Raw genomic sequence first — 21,806 nt, forward strand, 5'->3', positions numbered from 1 at the left:
TTTATGCGAATTTTTTTCCTTCTTTTTTTCTTTCTCCATCATTTTCTCTTTCTTTCTTTCTCTCTCTCTCTTTCCCTCTCTCTCCCTCTCATATAAATATATTTGAATTTGATAATAGAAAGAGAATAACAGAGAAAGAATTGATAGTGTGACATTGTTAATTTTGCTGCTATTTCTCATTTACTTTTGTCCGTTTTACTACATTCAACTGAACTGCACAACAATTTTGACATAAAAATGACCCAATTAAAATGAGAGGAAATTATTCGTATCATACAGTCAACGAATAATTATATTTTGCATACTATTTCCACATTTTATGTCTTAATTAATTATAAAAGAATTAACATTAATTAATAATTTACTAATTTAGTACTTATTATCAAATATTATTCTCTTAATTTTTCCATTTTTCTTTCTTTTTCTTTTGCTTCCTTTTTTATTATTCCATTTTTCTCACAAAAATTTTTATTTCTTTTTTATCTCTTTTTACTTTATTAATTTTCATTAAATTACAGAAACAGGAATTATTGATATTTTATTGGATATGATTATATATGGTAGAGTATTTTTTGGTATATTTTTAAATGGTGATTTATTTTAAATTTTTAATTTAGGAACCAATCAATTTATTTATCAGAATGAATTCTTATCAATGTCAGAAAAGTAAAAATCTTTCGTTAGTTATTTTTTTCTTCATATTTTACTTATATTTTTCAGCTTTTTTATCGTTTCTTTTGTTTTTTGTTTTTTTTTTTTAATAAATCATTTTGAGATATTTGTTTCGCTGTAAATGACTTCTTTTTTTTTTAATTTCTGAATGTTTTTCAGAATTTACGAGAGAAAAAGAAATTAATTATACCTTTAAAAAGCTGATACTTTATTTAATTTTCATAGAAAATTATTTTCTATATTTTTTTTAAAAAAAAAAAAAGAAAAAGCGTGAGAAAAAAACGTTCTTTCCTTCAAAACTAAGTTAATTTAGGAATTTATTATAGTAATTGATTAGAATTGCTTGTGAAAGTTATTTGTTGACAACAATAAATTCCATTCTTTCACATCAATTCAATAATTCAATACTATCTAAATTGCCTTTTTCGCAATATTAGTTTTTAGGCCTTTAATATTTACAAGTCAGAATGATTGGGCGCTTAAAAAAGGTTTTTTTGAAAATAAAATTCTCATTTTTTCACGCCACAACGTATGAATTTTAATTGAAATGAAAGCATTAGCTTCATTAAAAAAAAAAATAGAAAAATGTTAAAAATTGAATTAATCCATCATTTCAATCTTCAAATAAGTCACTTATCATATGAAAAGAATTTTGCATTCTGTTTAACACTTTGATGCTAATTTTAGTTTCAAAAATGAAATAACTTTGATTGTTTAATTTTAAAATTGTCAGTTAGATTGAAATGATAATACTCAATTTGATAAATTGTATTTGTAAAACTGTTTATGTTGCATTGATAATATTAAGTTTTCGTTTTCTTTTTTCTCGCATGCATCTACAATTATTTCATTTTGCTATAAAAATGAAATTTCATTTCAGTTGAATTTTAGACTGCAAAAAAATATGCCATTGGATGAAATAATTACTGGAAATAAAAATCGTTTATCATCTACGGAAGAGAAAAAGTCAATTACTGCTGAGGGAAATAATGAAAAAAAAGAAACAACCATTTCTACTTCACGTCACGTAACGTTTGCTTACTTTCAGTTTTCTTTTTTACATTCCACACTTTTCGCCACTATTAATTAAATTTGACTTTTATTTGTGCCATTTTTTTTTGGAAAAAAACTGAATGATGTAATAGAAAGTTTAGAGAAATTTAAGAAAACAAAAATATTTATTTATAAATGATATATTTATTAATTTATTCATTCATCACCATTTTTTGTTTTTTTCAAGATCATCGTTTCTACTTTTAGCTGTAATTTTATATTTTATAATATTATTCATTAGTTTACTCACTAAGATTTTTTGAACACTATATATTAATTATTATTTTAGTCATTTTTATATCATTTCGCTATGGGTAATATTATCATATATTTGTCAGTAATAATTGATATGTTCGATGTGATACGTTCATAAAATACTAATATTAGTTCTATCATTTTTATTTTATAACAAAATTAATCAAAAATTTTCCTGTTTTTACTTAATTTTGAATGCTATCACTTTTTTACTAAAATTATATTTAATAATTAATTATCGATTGATTATTGCAAGTATGATTCCATTTTAATGCAATAACAGTCTGTTTATTCGATGGGAATAATTGTTCTGCGAGATAAAACTGATTGATTATTTTATAAATATTTAATTTCTTTGCATTTATTTAGTTTAGGATAATAGATTCTTTCGATATTGCTATTAAGAAATTCTCTAAGACTAAGAATAATCAAATTTTGCTATGGATAATATTTGATTACCACACATTTTAATAGTGATAATTGATATGTTCGATGTGATATTTTTAGTGTTACTTATTCTTACGATATATTTCTAACAATAAAATAAACGGAATAGTCAAAATATCTCATATCTTATTTAATTAAGCATGTGGATTACGAGTAATTAATAAATAAGGTAAATGAATTAAGAATTATGCAAAATACTTATCAGTTAGATTGTAAAATTATCAAATATTCGTGCATTAAGTATGAAGTCATCTCTATCATTATCATTCATTTATCTTTTCAATTATTGTTACTTTTTTAAAAAAATGAATGAATTAAATAGTATACATTATAATTTGTTTAATTAAAATGTAGATATTTCTCTTCCTTTTTTTCCACTCCTAAAATCCTCTAGAAAATTCAAGAAAGTTTTAAATACTAAATAACTTTTTTTTGAAGAATTGGATCACTTTTTTTGATCTTTTTAAAACAGTTTTGCCCTGAATTGAATTAAATTATAATTATATGTAAGTTTCAATTATGTGCGACAAAATCTCATTTTATTTCTTGGATAATTCAAAAGGAAGGAAAACAAAAATTTTTTATAAGAAATAGAAATTTATAAATTATAAAATGAGTTTTTTTTTTGTTAAAATTTAAGTAAGCAAACAATAGAAAATTATAAAATGTAGTGTTTTTTGAAAATTAGAATCGCCTTTTGACAGAATTTCTCTCAAAGATTGTAACAAATTTTATAATAAAACTTATTTGCTAGTGATGATCTATAAATTGTTAATAATAATCTATTAATGATAAATCTTTTAATGATAATCTATAATAATCTATAACTCAAAAAAAGCGATACTAAGCAGAACTATGAAACAAAATGCGAAATAAAATTCAGAAATAAGATTTAATTAATATATTATTAACAATTTGGTGCTATCAAATTAATGATTTTAATCCATAATAAAACTTAGTAAAAAAGAAGAACAAAAAATTTGTTGATTTACTCAATCAAGCCAGCTTTTTATTAACTTAAAATGTTTCTGATCATTGTTTGTAACATATCATTGTCACAAATTATCATTATTTCAAATATTTCAAAAATTTTTCTGTCTCTTTCTTCTCTTTTCACTTTTATATTAAATTTTGTGCTATAAAAACTTCTTTCAAAACATGTTATTAATCAGAAATCATAACAAATATATTATAGAAAATCTTTATGATCAGAGAGAATTCGGGACACTATTAATCAGTCTGATATTAAATGACTGAATAAACTTTTATGACCTGAATTATTTCCCAAACTCAAGAGGCGCCGATTATTCGGGTAAGATGAAGAAGACTGAGAGATGAAGGGCGGGAAGATGCGGGGAAAGCTGAGTTGGGAATGGAAGGGAGGGTAAGAAGTTAGTAAATATAGTTGTGAGATTAAAAAATGACTGTGTTTTAAGGGATTTTAAATAAAGATTAATACAAAAGATTCAGTGTTTTCTTTTTCTCTCTCTCTTTCTCTTTTCTTTTGTCTTTTCTTTTAATATCATTTTTTAATTGAAATTTTAACAAATTCTAATTTTAATCTGCAAAATTTTTTTAATCTTTGAAGTTTTCTCTTTTTTGTTTAATCATTTAGTTTAATTTTTATCACACAAAAATTTTCTTTTGTCTCTTTTTTACTTCAAAATTTAAAAAAGAAAAGAGAAAAAAACTTTTTGCTTTTGGGATGAATTTTGCAAAGATTTGGAATGGAAAAAAAATCAGAAATGAGAGGAAAAAGGGCGAGAAATTAACAAAATTAAAAAATAACTAATTACCGAGAAAAAGAGAAGTAGAATAGAGAAAAGAATAAAGATGGAAACAAAGGAAAAAATAATAAGAAAAGGTTCAAAAGATAAAGAAAAAAATGATTAAAATGAAATTTGAAAAGAAATGAAACCAAATTACAAGTATTTAAATAATTAGTACAATTAGTAAAAAACATTTCAATTATTTCATCATTTGATCAAATGGATTATTTAAAATAATATGTGAAATGATTATCTCTAATGAAATTTGAATTCGATTTTAATTTCCAATATGTCTATGCACTGAAAGTAACAGGTCGAAGAATTTCTCGAGAATTAGGGATAAGTGCGTTGCTACAAAACTGAATAAATTTGAGATGCTTAAAAATTTCATGAAACGTTATAATAAAGCCATCAGTGTTTATATTATTTTCTTAAATGATAATTACTATGATCGATTAAGGCTTAAATGAATTTTGCTTGAACTCTTTACTGCTATGAAATTAGATGAAACTTATTTTTTCTTCAGATGAAATTATATTTATTTGCTTTCAAGAATACTTATTATTTCCTGCAATTAATTAATACATTAATTAATGATTAATTAATAACTAATTAAGCAATTAATTTATCTATTCAGATAAAAATTTTATAGCGAAAGAAAAGATTAAATTTTAATACTTCTCCTTTGGGATTATCATTTTTGAAAATTTCGGAGTAATAAGCTGAGATCAAAAGTTCAGCGACGAAGCTAACAAGAAATACTGAGAGGAAAATATGGCTTTATTTCATGAATTTTTTGCTGTGATATATTTTTTATTAATTAATTCATAAAATGTTTATTACAATAATTAAGTGTTACGCAAATTTTCCTTCTTTTTTCTTTTGTTTTGTTTAAATTAAAAGGACAAAATTTAAATTTAGTGTGTAATAGAAATGTAACAATGAATTAATTGTAAAATTGCAGCGTCAATTGTTGATGAATTTTAAGGTCAATGATATATCAATTTTGATATTTGTCGTTTAAGTGTGTTTGGCTGATGAATTTGTAATTGGCAGAGGGAAGATGATAATAATGACCTTGTGATGTTTCGGGATTCCATGGGTAGTTTTAATTGAATGACTCGACTCAATATGCAGCTTTTACCATTAATAAAAATTTTTCAAACTTAATTTCATACAATTAAATGCTTAAATAATTGATTATTTCAAAAATATTGTCATTATCTGCCAAATAATAACATAGCAAAACTTAATCTTTTCCACTTTTTTGATTCATTGGGAAAGTAATAACAGTAATATATAATATTAATAATGATAATAATAAATAATATATAACAATAATAATAAGCAGTAGTAATAAGCTATTAATTATTATTGTTCTTCATAGATTCCTAGAATTAACCAAACCTTCAAATCACGTTTAAAAAATGAAAATATGAATGTCAAAGTGTTATTGTAAAATTTTGATAGTGTACTAAGAATTATAAATATAAATTTTGTCATGTTTAAAAAAAAAAATTTTATTATATTTAAAAAAAAAATTGAACGTAAATTATGAAATACTTCGCAACGTATTTAATGAATGATTTATATCACAGGAGGGAAAGAAAAAAAGGAAATGATTTCAATTATTTAAATATGCTTTTAATAGAAAGAAATAAAAAAGTATTTAATGTATTTAAATGGAATAAAAAAGTATTTAATGCAATTAAATAAATGAAATCTGCAGAAGGAAAAAACCAATCTAATTCATTTATATTATTTATAAAGTGATTAAATGCTAATAATTTATATTATTATTTCATTTTTTTTTTCACAATGTTTTTTTTTCTCGAATTTTTTTTTTTTTTTTTTTTTTTAGTGATTTCTTTTTTTACAATAACTTCTTTTTTCTTGAAATGACTTTTTTGATAGAGTGGAATTTGATAGTGACTTTTCATCATACATACATTGAAGACAGTAATACATTAACATTTGGCCGGCATTGACCCCTAATGAAGTCACAACCATTTCGGTCATTTATTCTTTTTTCTTCGCCGATCATTCTTAATAAAGCAGAAATTATATCTTTTTTTAATTTGATGGTAAAACATTTCTATTAATACTCATTTCTCTGTTTTTTTTTTTTTAAAGAGATTATGATAATTTTAATTTCATTACAATTTAGTCTTAGTGATAACAACAATTAATTAGCAATGTAATAACTTCATTAAAATCATGACTTTTAGTTATATTTCTTCCTTAAAATTCGAGATTTCAAGTTTGAAACAATTAAATGTGTAATGATTTTTTCAGGAAGGTGACACAGGTGCTGACGATACGTTAAGTGCTAGTGATAATAGTAAGGGAAGTAAAAGAGAGTGTGGTGGTTATAAATCACTTGAAAAAATTTGCATGCCGCCAGCATATCATCGAGATGGCACATCATTTACATCACAGAGACAAAATTACATTGAGGTACTAATTCAGTTGTAAATATACTTTATTTCTTGTTTTTTGCTCAGAATTTATTCTGTTTCGCAGAAAGTCCATTAAATTATTTATGAATTTAAATTTGCTTTTCTTTAATTAAAGTAGAAGTTAGAAATTATTTATTAATAGTAGTTATTTGAATTCTTAATATCATCTAAATGTTTTGAAAAATTCCAGCTTTTTTTTTGCAATCAAAAAATTTTTTCTATCCTCTTTTTTCTTTTTTTTTAAAGAAAGAAAAATTTGGTATAAAAGGATTATTATATCTATTTATCTAATCCACACCTTTCTGGACTTTTTTTTTGTAATAACTCCTTTTTTTCTTGAAATCACTTTATTTCAACCAAAAAAAAAAAATTTAATTTCTGTGTTTACTTACTAATGGTAATAATTCATTGTAATTTTTTATTATTCCTACCGTTCTTTATCAATATCTTTAAATTACTTTACTATCATTCCTAACTACATTGGTTGCAAATGATTTTAAATTTCAATCATTTTTTTTTGTATTTTTATGAAATTTTATCTTACAATTCATATCAATGAAAATAATTGTTGTATAGGAACCGGAATCGGAATCGTCTTCATCATTAAATCGGAAAAATAGCACGGATAAAGCATTGGTGCGACGGATTACAAATGAATTGCAAGTAGCACAATTAGAAAAAGAAAAAATTAAAGCAAATGGTGATACTGTCAAAGTTGGATCAAAAACTAGTAAGCTTCAATTTAAATATTTAAAAGATTTCTACTATAACTATAATTGCTTCCCTTGAAATTATCTTCATATCGAATTTGAAGTTACTTAAGTGCTAAGAGAAATCGTAAATTTCAATTTTAATTCGTTTTGTTTCTCATTATATGTTGTTTGTATGTTTACTGTTACTTTAATTACATCAGTAATTAATTTTTATTTTCAATTTTTTCTCATTTCCATAAATTTATATATTTTTGTTTCTTTGGTATGATTTATTATCCCAATTAGTTATTTCCACGAAAAGAGTTTTTTTTTTCTTCATTCCAATTTAGGATAAATCATTTATAAATGAAGAAAAAAATAATTCACTTTTGTCATTTTATTCATTCCTTTATTTCCCCAACTTATTAACATTAATTTTTCATTTTGCATGAAAAAAGAAGGAAACAAAAATTTAATAAAATTTTTATTTTGTAAAATTTTCAAACTTGTTTATTTTTCCATATTCGATTACATATAAAAAAGAAAAAATATCCATCTTCTTACCGTATCATTGAATTTGATGATTGGCAAAAATTTTTTTCAAAAAAAAAAAAGAAACAAAAATTGACGAATTAAAACAAATGAAATAAATCAAAATAGTCACTCAGTAATATGCCATTTCAAAATATCAAAAAAAAGGAATTTTTGTTTTTTAAATAATTTAACGAAAAAAAAGCAGAAAATCACAAGAAAGCAAAAATTATTCATCATTTTACTAACAAATTTCATTTATTTTTCGGTCACAGTAATAAATTTGAGTTTTAATGAAACCGAAAATTTGTTGAAAAAAAAAAAAAAAACAGAATTGTTGGTTTTAATTTTTACTGTATCAGTTTTAATTTACTTTTGCATTTATTTTGCTTATTTATTTATTTTTTCTTTTCCTTTTTTTCTTTTTGTTCTCAAGGCCATATATTTCAACACTTTTTTGTTTTCTATTTTGATATTTACCAAGAAGGTAAATATAATACCCGCGAAATTAGAAATGAGAAAAAGGGAAAATATGATATGACATAGAGATAGAGAAGAAAGAGGAGGAAAAGATATTAAATCTCTTTAATATTTCGAATATTTTTAGAATTTATAAAATTTTGTATACCTATGTTATGGGCAATTTTCTAATCATTTTTGATTAGTTAAATAATTCTATGTTGTCAATTTGTTTTCTTTTTGATAAATAATGCAGTTTGTTATTAGTAAGCTAGGTGGAATATACCTATCGGCAAAAGATTATAGGCCTATTAATTTGGCTGTTATTAAATGTATTTTGAAAATGAAACTGGGAAAAAAGGTAATAACTATCAATTAAAGATTTTTTTTTTTTGTTTTATTTGATAATTGAAAAATTTTTTAAGTTGAAATAAAAAGAAAGAATTTTTTTATTTCTTTTCTAGAAGAAAGACCAGTGTATAAGATGTATGCATTTCGATTTGTTGAAGCTGGCCTACGTCGAGCACTTTGGTATTTTGGACGATCGATACCGATTAAAAAAGCCTTATTTGTAGTATGTGTTCATTTTATCACCTTTTCACTATTTTTTTTTTTTTTTTTAAATTATTTATATTAAATTCATTTTATTCCTCTTTTTCCTTCAGTTATTCCTTAGCTTTAAAATATTAATTCTATAATTAATAAAAATTGCAATCCTTTAATAAATTAAAAAGATAAAAAACGATTCTTTTTAAGTGTCTCCCAATCATATTTGTATTGCTGTCATTAATTGGGCCAATCGTACATCGTGAACGATTAAATCTTTCATTACCCTTTGAAACGTTTGTTTCCTGTTTCAATGATCATTATCCGGCATCCGGCCATAACAACTTACGTGTTGCAACACGTGGAATGCTGTCATTTAATGGTTCTAATCAAGCGTATAACGCTATAAGACGTAATTCACCAGCTGAATTTGCTATAATTATGCGTTCAAAGTAAGGATTTTATATATATATATATATATTTTTTTTTTTCTGATTGAGTAAATTTGTATGATTTTCATTTCACTTTAATTTGTAAAAATTGTAATAAAAATTTTTTTTCCTTAAATTTTATCTGTTTTATTACTTATCGTTTTCATACCACTTTTTCTTTTTGTTAATTTTATATGACAGTTTATTCAAAGTATTGCTTTCCAGAGGTTATAGTTCGATTATTAGCGAAAATTCGATCAATACATTCGGAAAATTAAGTAATTCAGTAAAATCAATTGTTGTCACTTATGAACGAATAAATCTAACGGTTATATTAAAGTTATATTAAAAATTTTTTCTTGTTAAACAAAATTTGAACAAACTTTTAAAAAAGAATCGAAAATTTGATTGAAAATATTGCAATTTTAAAAATTGTAATTGAAGAGCAAATTCCTAGAGCATATTATTACATATTTATTGAAATAATATTTATTGTTTAACCTATGTTGAAAAAGTTTTAAATGACAAATTTGTTAATTTTATTTCTCGAATCAGTTTAGCATTATAATAATTATTTTTATAAGTTATTATATGCAATAATACAAATGTTAGACACTTAATACCATGTAATATCTGCTTTATGTAATACTTCATCTATGATAACATTACTCTATTTGATTTACCAGTTGTTAATTATCAGTAATGCAGACTACATGATCCAGACATTCGGACTTGATCTAGACATTCGAACTATTTGATCTGTGCACTTTAAGACCTTTTATTCTCATTAATAAATGTGCAAATTATATAATGTAAATCTTATATAACGAAATTATTTATTACTTTTTCAATGACAAAAAAATGTATATGAAACTTAAAGTTTCTGAATAAATACCAAAAAAGCAAATTTATTAATGAACAGATTTTTGTAGTTTCATTCATCTTCATTTATCCATTTATTATCATTCAGTGGCCGGAAATGTGTCATGATGCATGTACTGGAAAAGATGATCCTATACAGCAAATTCTGGAAAGTGATCCTAAAACTACACTTACTTATCCAGAAACAATTATTTCACTCAAAAATACCGGAAATTTAACACGTTTATTTGTTGGACTGACCATTGGTGGTAAGCACACATTATATTGTTTTTAATTTTTAAACAGTAAATATTTTTTAGCCATTAGCAAAACATTAGCAAAATTACTAAAATTTGGAACTTTTAAATTTCTCTTAAAGAAATAATAAAAGAAATTGAACAAAACAAAACAATTTTGATGTATGCAAGTATTAACTATAAATACGATTTCTGTTTGATTTGCATAATTTCAGTTATTTCATTCTTTTCTCACATTGTGATATTAAATAGAAACTTTCAACTTTAACCTAAATTTACCTATCTATACAAAAGTTAGTTTGATTTTCAGTACAAAATTCTATCTTCTCTTCTTTCCTTATCACATTTATTATTATATCATGTGGTTACAGGTGTGGAAACAGATACAGATGGTGTTGTCACATATGCACGATCATTAAGGACAAATTTTAAACTTAAAGAAAACTTTCGTTCTGAAATTTTGAATGAATTTTCAAAACAATTTATCAGAAAGGTTATAGAATTTTCTTCACATTTATTTTAAGAGTAATCATTTATGGTTTTGTTCAGAAAATTAAGTAAAAGTAACTTTTGTAGGAAAAAAAAATGGCGCGAATATAGCAAGAATTTGTTAAATTGAAAGCTCTAAATTAATTGAAAAAGCTATATTGATCGACCATAACTTATTTGATTAATTGAGTTGATAACATTACAGTTGTTCGAGAAGAAAGAAATAGATATGATAATATATTTGACGTTCTTCTGTAACACGTACGCTATATTTAACGTGTTCCATGATTTTCTGATAACAATGAGGATAATACTGACGCACACACACACACACATACCCCTAACACTAATTTTTTCTTTCTTATTTTAAAACATAATTTATAAATTGGTAATTTTTAATCAAAAATTTTTTTTATAACATTGATATTTCACGAACAGAAATATCTTGATATACAACTTAAAATTATTTTTTTAATTTTCAATCAAATTTTGATTATATCATTAGGAAGAAGAAGATGAGAAGCTTTAAAATGTAAAATTAAGTTAATGCAACAAATAACAAAAAAAAAACAAAACAAAACAAAACGAAAAAAAATGAAATAAACATAGAGGAGAAAGGCCTATTTGACTTAACCCTTTAAGATTTTCGTCAATAAATAGAAACTAAAAAAAAGCAATCATTGCAGATGAATGAGAAACGAGAAGAAATAAAGAAGACATTAGATGCTGATATTAATTGGTGGTCATATCATCAATTTGTTAATGAAGTGATTGCTGGATTAGAAACAATGCATTACTTGCTAATTGCATCTGCAGCTCTTCTTATGCTTACATGTTTGATTGCGAGTTTTGGCGCAAATGGCTATCAGGTAATCGATATTTGAAAATAATATCCTTCCAAAATAGAAAAAAAAAAAAAAATAAACAAAGAATAAAATGAACGAAATAATTATGATTTACAGTTATTTCCGTTTTAATTTTGTCCCCTTGTCAATTTTATTTTGTTTATATTACTTAGCGCTAAATGATTTATTATAACAAAAACAAAAAATAATAATACTTTTTTTATTTCTTTTCTTGCTTACATATTTTTTGTTTGTCTTTTAATAAATATTGAAATTAATTTGTGATAGAAAAGAAAAAACAAACAAACATAATTAATTTTATTTAAACAAAAACACATATTGCTATCATATTTATCACTTTGCATATTTCGTTTAATAGTGTAAAAAGTTTTGGTATATATATTTGCATGTTGCAAGTGTTAATTTCATTTAATTATTTCTCATAATTAATCCTTTTAATTTCGTCTAATTGTCATTTATTTCTTTTTTTTCTAATTTCCAATTTTTTTTTTGAATAATTTTTCTTTTAAATTTTGTTAAAACGATATAAAACATTTCTTGCGAAAAAAAGCAAAAATAAAACCGAAAATATTTATTATATGCCATTTGTAAATTTTGATTTTTGCCTTTTTTTATTTCTCGGTTTTTAAAAATAAAATGATAATTAAGTTCTTTTTTTTTCCAAATTCATCAACAACTTTAGGTGTTGATTTTAAAAATTTTTTATAAATAAAAAAAATTTAATAAATTAATTATCTGTATTTCATAAAACAATCAAATGATGGTTTAAATTTTCTTTTTTTTCTTTTGCAAGGAGGTCATAATTTTATAGCAGTAAAATAAATTATTTTTTCTTTTTTGTTCATATCACTAGTTGATCCGGTCTTATTGCAGAGTAAACCGGTTCTGGGATTAGTTATTGGTGTTATTTTAATTGTTTCTTGTCTAGCCGGTTTTTTTGTTCAACTGACCGGAGTAGGATATGTTAATGCGATCGTTTTCCCAATCTTCTTTATCCTTATCGGTATTATTTGAAATCTTTCGATACTTGTGCTTGCTTACTTGAATAAACATTTTTCATTTAATAAAATAAAAGAGAAATTAATAAAAAGTTTAGGAAAGTAACATTCATATTATTAATCAGTAATTAAAGCATCGAATTGTTCAGACGGATTAAAGGTTAAACTTTATTAGAAAATTAATGCTATAACAATGACAGCAACAGAAGTAGCAGTTATTATATTATCTGTGATATGTAAAAACAATATTCTAATTACTTTGTTTATTATTATTATTTAATTTTCCTAAAAAAAATGTTGTCAAAATGAATAAAAGATATAATTTTAATAAGAAAAGTATGAAATTTCAGATGTTGGAATACTAATGATGAAAATTCAGGTATTGGAGTATTAATGCTTTTCACGTTAGAAGATACGTGGTCGAAATATTCAAACGTTGCATGTGATCCAGTGGAAAAATTATCACTAATCCTAAGCTGGGATGCACCATGTACTACAATCACTTCATTTATCATTATCGTTTCTTTTGGTAAATACTTACCTTATCTTACCTTGTCATGATATTGACAATGTTATCATCTTAAAAATAAATTTTGAGGATGTCAGTGAGTAAATTTTAAATTATCGATTAAAGTTATAATTGTAGCTTAATGATCATTTAACTAAATAAAAGAAAGAATATTGGTACAAATTCTTTTGTTTTAACAAATTAGCATTTAATTTAAAAAGTAAAAGTATTTTGCTTATTATTTCTTAGAATATCTAAAATATTTTAACTATTTGCTCTACTGATAAGAAAATGAATGGATGAATTAATTAATGAATATGAAATGATGATTCCCAAATGATAAAGTGATAATAGGAAAACTGAAACTATTGAAAAATCACTAATAATATAATTATTAATCTAAAATTGCTTTTTGTAACATACAATTAATAAATTTTCATTAATTAATAATCCAATTATTTTAGCAGTAATTGGTTCAACGACGAAAAGTCCTTACTTGCAATATATGTCGTTTGTGTTAGCAGCTGGTGTCGCTGTCTTGCTCATCTTCGCTCTTCTATTCTTCTCGGTATTCCTGTACGTTGCGGGTCGTCGTGAGACTAAAGGGGTCAAATGGTATCAGTGCTTTCGTTCCGGTGATACACATTTCGCTCGTAAGTTGTTATTTTGAACGAAACAAAAAATGAAATAATCAATGTTTTTTTTTTTTTTTTGAAATATTTAAAAAGTATGAAATTAAACAAAGAATAAAAAACTGCCAATTTTTTCCCTTTTGTTTGACCTTAACTGCATTATTATTATTACTATATATATGCTAATTATAATTACCTATTATAATTAATAAAGAATTATTGCCCTATGCTATATAATCAATTAAATATTTTGAACACAAAAAAAAAACTGAAATTAATACTTCCATTATTTAGTTTATTATTTAGTGCATTTTTGATAAGATAATTTGTGAATAAGAGAAATAAGCAAAAAGCGAAAAAAATGAAACTGAAATAGAAAAAAAATATAAATTGCTAAAATTTGAAAATAAGACGTTCATTTATTTTCTTATTAAACTTAAATTTAATTAAAAAAGTGGAATTAAAAAAATATGAAAAATTATGAAAGTGATTTTTCTCTTATAAACTATTTAATTCATTCATGTCGCATACAATAATTGATTACTCTGTGATGAAATTAATGAAATTATGTTAAAAATGAAAGAAAAAAAAATGAGTTGAAACTTAATTTAAACTATTGCTGTTGCAGCCAGAACAATCAACGAATTCAGCGATTCAAGCATTGAAATGCTTCATGAAAAGCTTATTGATACTAAGCCTTCATTTTCGAGAGCCACCGCGGCGGCAATGGCTAATTCATATCTTCGTTGTCCGGTTGCATTCATTTTTGCAATCTATTTGGTGCTTGCTTTTTGGGGATGCAAGGATGTTCGGTATGGCAAAATAAATAAAAAAGAGAAAAAAACTAATTAACTAGAAAGTTTACCTTAAAATTCTTATCAAAATTTGTCATGATTAATAAATGATATTATCAATAATGTAAGGTAAAATATTAACCAATTAATTAATTATTAGAAATAAAGAAGGAAAATTTTATTTGTTAATTTAAGAATAGATCTGAAGGAAGAATATTTCCTGTCAAAAGAGAGTGAATCACGAACATTTATTGAAAATTATCGTATCGAATTTGGACAATATGAAGATTTTCTTGAATTGGTATTTGATGAACCGATCGATTATCTTGATCCACATCGAAAGGATGAAATTCTGGCAATACTAGAATGGCCTATTGTAAGTTATTTTAATTTTAGAATGGAAAAAAAAAATTTTTTTTCAAATTTTATCTCAACTTTATTATTTTTCTAATTTTTATGCATATATTGTTGGATAATTATTATTTCAATAAATGGAGTAGCAATTAATAAACTTGCTTCCAGGCTTTAATTATTTACATATAGTTATTTCCAAAGATACAAATCATTTTCCTACTTTCTAGATTTTTGATATATCTCCTTCTAGTCTATTATTATTATTACTGTTCGGAATATCTTGTAATTATTATTTTTTTTTTTTTTTATTATTCCAGCAAAATCAGCTGGCAACAAGATCAGTGAGTTGGTTGAAAGATTTTGTACGATTCGAAAGTACAACTATTTACGACATAAATCCAGTAAATTATTAAACTTATTTCATTCTTATTTAATTAAGTCGAGTAATTTTAGGCATTTTATAATTTACTTACCAATCGTTTGTTTCTTAAAATTCAAATTAAAGAAAGCCCAAAATAAACATTTAAGTATCTGCAAAACCAATTTCTACATCTTTTAAAGTTTTTTTAAATTAAATAAGTTTTTCTTCCAAACGAAACCTAAATTTCAACCTTTTTTCCTAAAACCTTATGTAATAACAAATTACGACTGTTTAATCTCAATAATATGTGCAATTTAAATTGCTAAGATAACCCATATTTAGTTTCATCTTTTCTCAAATATTTCAAATTTGAGTACAGCAATTTCTCCATTTCAATCTTAAATCATTAATTTACTAGATAGATATGAGCAGCAATAACTTTTATAAAAATACATCACAATTAACTCAAATTTTACTTTTTTAAATTATATTTGTTTTTTCCTTTTCTTTTCAAGCAATCAAACAGCTTTACTTTATAAACAATTTAAGGATACATTTGTGCCAATTATTGGTATTGTCTTTTTGACTGCTGAAAATTATAAAAAATATCGAAATGACATAATTTTTGACAAATTTCAAACACGTATTATTGGTTCACGGATGTATATTGAATTAACAGCAAAAGGTGTTCGAGAACGGTTAGTTGAAAATTGTAACATTCTTTCGATTTTTTTTTTCCTTCTAAAATTATTTAAAAGGAAATAGTTTTGTTATGATAATAATGCAGTACTAATTAATTTTAGATTATTTGTTATTGATGAATTATTGAATAAGGCTCGTTCAGCAGGTATATCAATGTTTGTGAAGACACCATTTATCTTTGCTATACAGCATGATTTACAGGTAAATAACAATTTCATTTAAATGCAAATTCTATGATTTTAAGGATGAATTTTCTATTTGTAGTAATATATATTAATATTTGCCTGCTTATATTATGGTATATGCATGTGCTAAATAGTAGTACAGTAATAACAGCTAATAATAGTAAAATGATATCGAAAGATAAGTAAAAGATAATTTATATCTATTCTACCACATTTCAAAGAACAAACTTTTAAACATACTGAACAAGAATTAATTATAAGAAAGACAGAAATGGCTAAATGATAAGAAAAACGTGAACTGTCAAACAGCGATAACAACAGTAATGGACGATAGATGGACAAAGAGATGTTTTATCAGTTGTACCAAAAGGCTGATGGATAATTAGCAGTAGTACCATGATAACTAAAGGAGAGTATACGGATAAAGATTAACAATATCGCGGTACCAAGTGATAGATGGATAATTAAGAGCAATAATATCAAATGATAAGTGATTAAAAACGGTAGTACCATTGCACCAGAGGATGGACACATTTGATTTAGGATTGAATTCAATGACTATTTTAGGTGATGTCAACAGTAATCATAGCATTCACCTTACTTCTTTGCTGTGTTTGCACTTTATCACTATTCCTCTTTGGGATACCATCACTAACTGTGCTGGTGTTATTATCTAATCTATCAGTCATTGCTGGTGTTATTGGTTTTGCAACGTATTGGTTAATTCCTATTAATGCCATCACTTTATTTATGGCTTTGGCTGGTTTCTTAATTTTTCTATTTAATTTTCGATGAAACCAAATTTTAAATTAATAATTAAATGTGTGAAGTAATTGAAATAATTCAAATCGTTTTCTTTTTTTTAAATTTATATATTAAGTGTTAAAATGAAAACGACTGACTAATTGTTGATTTCAAATTACTGAATTAATATGATCTTTTTGAAATTTTATACTTCTCCACTTTTATTATCAGTGCATTATCATATTCTTATCATTTCTCATCATATTTTTATTCTTATCATTTTATTACCTGCCTAATCAATCAATATTACCTAATCAATAGTAACTGATTAGAAGTAAAAATTTAGGAAATGCTTTAACAACTGCAATTGTTTCCTATTTCTGTTACAATTTTGCAACTGCTGGGAAAAGGCAAAAAACTGGTGAACAACGAGTACGGTATTCTTTCCAGGTTTGAATGATAATTTTCAACGCTGTTATCTCCTCTTTTTCTCTTCATTGTTATTATTAGATTCTTATTTCTTTTAAAAATAAATTTGATTTTCGCTTGAAACAATTATAAAATATAAATCGTTGAAGTTTTTAGGAAAAAAAGCTTTTCATTGATAACGAAAGAAAATTTTCAGTCATGTTTACTACCAATAACTTTGGCATGTTTTGTACCAATTGTAACATATTTGCCATTGCTATTATCTGGTTTACCTGTGATGATGCATGTCTTCAAGATATTAATACTTACTTCATTTATTACCTATATTCATTTGTTTTTTTTCTTACCCAAGTAAGTACTGATAATTGATAAAATTATTAATAGGAGTTGATAATGATAATGGTGATGATAAATAAATATAACACCTATAATATATATCATTATTTCTTTCAAGAAAGAAAAATAAATGCAATACCAATAATAATATAATATCATTGGTCTTTGTTAATTGTCAACTTTTTAATTGTATTTAATTGTATGAAATATTGGTGATAATTTTAGGATCAGCTGAAATGAAGTTTAAGTTTGATTTTGCATTTATTCATTAACTTGCAAACAATTTTTTATCACAATGAATGAATAATCTGATTTTCATTTAGTGAAATATAATTGTTTCTCTTTTAATGTTATATTTCATAACATTAAAACTAAAATTAATTGATAATTAACCTAGAATAATTTGAAACAGAAATTTTATTGTGTATTTTAAATTTTATTTATGAAATTTACGATTCATATTTCTATTATTACAGCATGATGATATTTCTCACCGAGCAAATTCCATCATTTTGCTCATCGCTGCAGGATATTTGCGATGAATGTTGCTGCTACTGTTTTGATATTGAAGAGGATTCCGGTAGCATTTACTATATACCAACCGGAGGTCGCACTACTTCACAACTTAACGGCTTAACAAAGTTTGACCTTTTCCATTGATTATCAGATTTAATCAATTTATTCAAACAACAAAAAAAAATTCATCTGAAATGATTTGCTCCAAAGACTAATCTGCAGTTTAAACTTAAAGCAGCTTAAGTTTATGAAATGATAGTGTTTGATACTAATTAATGATGGTACAATGAAACTAATGCATTGTATATTAGTATCGATTATGTATATTTCTCTGATTACAAAAAAAAAAAAAAAGAATCTGTTGACTTTAATTAGCTAGAAAATAAACAATTCATTATACTGATATTCTAATTTCGAGAATTTGAGAATTAAATAACCATCTTTCAAAAATTTGCATAATACTTGATGAAAAATCTTTTAGACAGTATTCATATGCGTTAACAGTGCCATCAACTACACGTGGCATGTTGCTACCACCTAAAACAGCAGGTTATTTACCGGTAACTGCTACGGTTGCTCCAGCTTTGATTCCTGATGTACTTCCCTATCAGCCGAATCCAGTTGTTAGTATTGGAAATTATCGATCAACTAAAAGTCATCGTCGTGAAAATAGTGAAGTCAATTTTTTTTTTTTTTTTAGCAGTTTTGATTTGACAATCTTATTTCAATTCTGAGATAGATTAAATGAAATAAATTGATTAATAATGGTTGGTAAATAATGCTTTAAAAAAATTCATACGTTAAATAACTATTTTGTGAAGATTATTTTGCAAAATTTCAACATTGATACTTTTTTCCTACAGCAATCTCTCAGCTTACCATCATCACCACGAATAGCTGTATCTAATCGACAAACACCTCGACGAGAACGACGAGAACGACGACGAAAGACAGCCGAGGATCATTCACAAAATGATGAATCAATCTATGAGGAACCGCCATCATTGGTTACTGCATTAAATTATCATTTTATGATGTTAAAGGATTTAACTGTCTCTTAATTACTACTTTTAATTTTATAATTTATCACAAATCTTTTTTAGAAAATTTTCTAATTTCCTTTTTTCTCTATTATTGAAAATATTGTAGTTTAATGAAATTCCAGTCTTCAAATTTACATGAATCACATTCACCAATTCAATCGCGACGTCATGATGGACGAAAACCAGAAAGGCGACAGTCTCATTCATCTACCTCACGACATATTTTACGTGATGAACGATCTTTGGTTGGTTAAATTTTAAATTAATTGATTTTTTATGAAAAAAAATAAACAAGAATAAAATTTTTTAAGTAAAAGTTTTAAGCCATTGCCATATTTTCTATTTCTTCAATAAGTATTTGAAAGGATGATTTTTTTTTTTTTGGAAATATTTAATGAAATGAAAATTTCTAATAAGTTATAATTTAAATGATGCAATCAGTCAACCAACTAATCAACAGTTAAATATAGGAACGAGACTCAGCTATAGAATTGCGTTCTAACTGGAAGCAATACTTGATCGATGGTAATTTACGTCAAACTACCGGTGTTGTTGTGTCAACTTCTCCACCTTCTACTCCTCAACAGATAATGTACTATTCAACGCCTGCTTATCGGACACAACCACCACGCTATAGTCGTGATAAAAGATTTTAAAATTTTTACAAATAAAAAATTTAACATTAAAAATGATTACATACATCAGTTATGTTAACAATTATCATGACACATGCATCTGTTTTGTTCTTTTTTATTTCTATTTTATATAATTAGTATTTATTTTTTTCAAACTGAATTTCTAGGTAGAACAGGATGAGAAACAATTATTCCAAACATCAAAGGAATTAATAATTACTTCATTAATATTTAGACATCATTGTAAACTATAATATGCAAGCCGATAAATACTTGATGGATACAATTCCATCGATAAAATAAAACAACCTGCAATTTCTATTTTCAAAATAAATTCGTTAAAAATTAAAATTTTTTGCAACAGAAAAAATAGCAATATTTTCTTTTGATTATATATATATTTGAAATAAAATTATCTTTTTAAATGAATTTAGTGAAAAAAGATTTTGTTAGATTTAATGAAAATAAACTGATTGAATCAATAAAACTGTGAAGTGCAATTACTTCGTTTTCCTTTTTTTGTGTTTATTTTGCAATTTTCGTTTATTTTTTGCTTTTCATAGAAAATTCCCACACTTTATTTTACTTTTTCAAACAGTAAAAGAAATAAATAAATGCCATATTTATTTGTATGCAAATTATTTGCTAATTTTCATTTCAAAACAACTCAATTTTTGTAATTCTGTCAATATTATCAATTTTTCTTTTTTCATCGTATTCTCAGGTTACTATGAACAAGTTTTCTGGATTTCCGGGTTGTTGGCACAAAATGGATTACACTGTTAAATTATTTCATACGAAATACAAATTTATTAGTATTTCATTGTTACAAATAAATGTTGTTGGTATATTGCTAAAAGCAAATCAATATGTCGAGAAATTATTGTTTATTTCCCTTTGTGCCAAATAATCCTCGTTTAGGCTTTGCCATACTTCAGTATCATTATTTATTTAGCTAATGATCTTGGTGACAATTAATTTATCGTTGTTTTTTCGTTCTAATTAAAGTATTAACATTTATTTATTGTACGTTAAAATTATCCCAAAATATAGTTTAAACTTGACAAGAAAGAGCTATCAATGCATTAATTTTACCTGAATTTTTTCTCTGCTCTAAAAGACGGATAGTTTTAAATTCCAAAAGTTTTTTTTTTTTTCAATTTTTCAACTTATAAGTGGGAATTTTAGCTTACGCGAAGAAAAAAAGAATGAAATCCAATGTATGAAAATTGTTTCATTTTATAAATTCCGAATCTGATTCACATTCTATATAATATCAGTACTAATATCCTCAATTTAGCACCAATATCTCTGTCCAAAATGTAAACAATGATTTTTTTTGTTTTGTTTTTATTTATTTCACTTTGCTACTTATTGTTTACTTTGATTCCACCAATTCCGCTTATTTACTTTTTTATTTTACTAGCGGTGTTGTGGAAAAGAAATTTGATAACTATAATTTGCTCATTTGGTGATGAAATTGCCTTTTTCATTTTTTTGTATTAATGTATTTTTTTAACATTTTTATGTGTGATGAAATTGACATTTATCTTAATAAAATCAATTATTACAATATTATTTTGTAACTGAAAGAGATATTAAATAATATTTCTACGTTGACTTAAATACTCACAAAGTTTCTTAAAACGAATGTTATTTGTTTATCTATTTTCTGTTATTACAGGTGTATATGAAGTGAAAATAATAACTTTTAAATGTGGAATTTGAATTTTGTAAAATTGAATGAAAAAGTAATCGATTCCAGTAAGTATGCCAATTCTT

At 24.5% G+C, this 21,806-nt stretch overlaps 1 protein-coding gene across 3 annotated transcripts; it reads left to right on the plus strand.

Moving 5' to 3' along the window:
• Nucleotides 1-1,576: 1,576 nt before the first annotated feature.
• Bm4054 (Uncharacterized protein) lies at nt 1,577-20,045 on the plus strand (the record flags this gene model as incomplete). 3 transcript variants are annotated; one of them, XM_043076607.1, is made up of 25 exons in its annotated part: nt 1,577-1,699; nt 6,492-6,653; nt 7,232-7,385; nt 8,802-8,911; nt 9,094-9,335; nt 9,540-9,642; nt 10,285-10,444; nt 10,804-10,925; nt 11,608-11,790; nt 12,661-12,790; nt 13,165-13,314; nt 13,758-13,946; nt 14,554-14,737; nt 14,915-15,095; nt 15,391-15,474; nt 15,984-16,132; nt 16,238-16,337; nt 16,889-17,084; nt 17,412-17,515; nt 17,691-17,845; nt 18,307-18,471; nt 18,828-19,023; nt 19,210-19,353; nt 19,512-19,634; nt 19,860-20,045. In XM_043076607.1, the coding sequence occupies 25 exons, from the start codon at nt 1,577-1,579 to the stop codon at nt 20,043-20,045; spliced, it is 3,795 nt and encodes a 1,264-aa protein (XP_042932541.1). The 3 variants fall into 3 exon arrangements, with proteins under 3 accessions (XP_042932541.1, XP_042932542.1, XP_042932543.1); XM_043076608.1 differs by lacking the exon at nt 1,577-1,699 and having other exon boundaries at nt 6,591-6,653; XM_043076609.1 differs by lacking the exons at nt 1,577-1,699; nt 6,492-6,653; nt 7,232-7,385 and having other exon boundaries at nt 8,822-8,911.
• Between the last annotated feature and the right edge of the window lie 1,761 nt (nt 20,046-21,806).

The sequence above is a fragment of the Brugia malayi genome, assembly GCF_000002995.4.
Source record: "Brugia malayi strain FR3 genome assembly, contig: Bm_v4_Chr1_scaffold_001, whole genome shotgun sequence".
NCBI classification, from domain to species: Eukaryota; Metazoa; Nematoda; class Chromadorea; order Rhabditida; family Onchocercidae; genus Brugia; species Brugia malayi.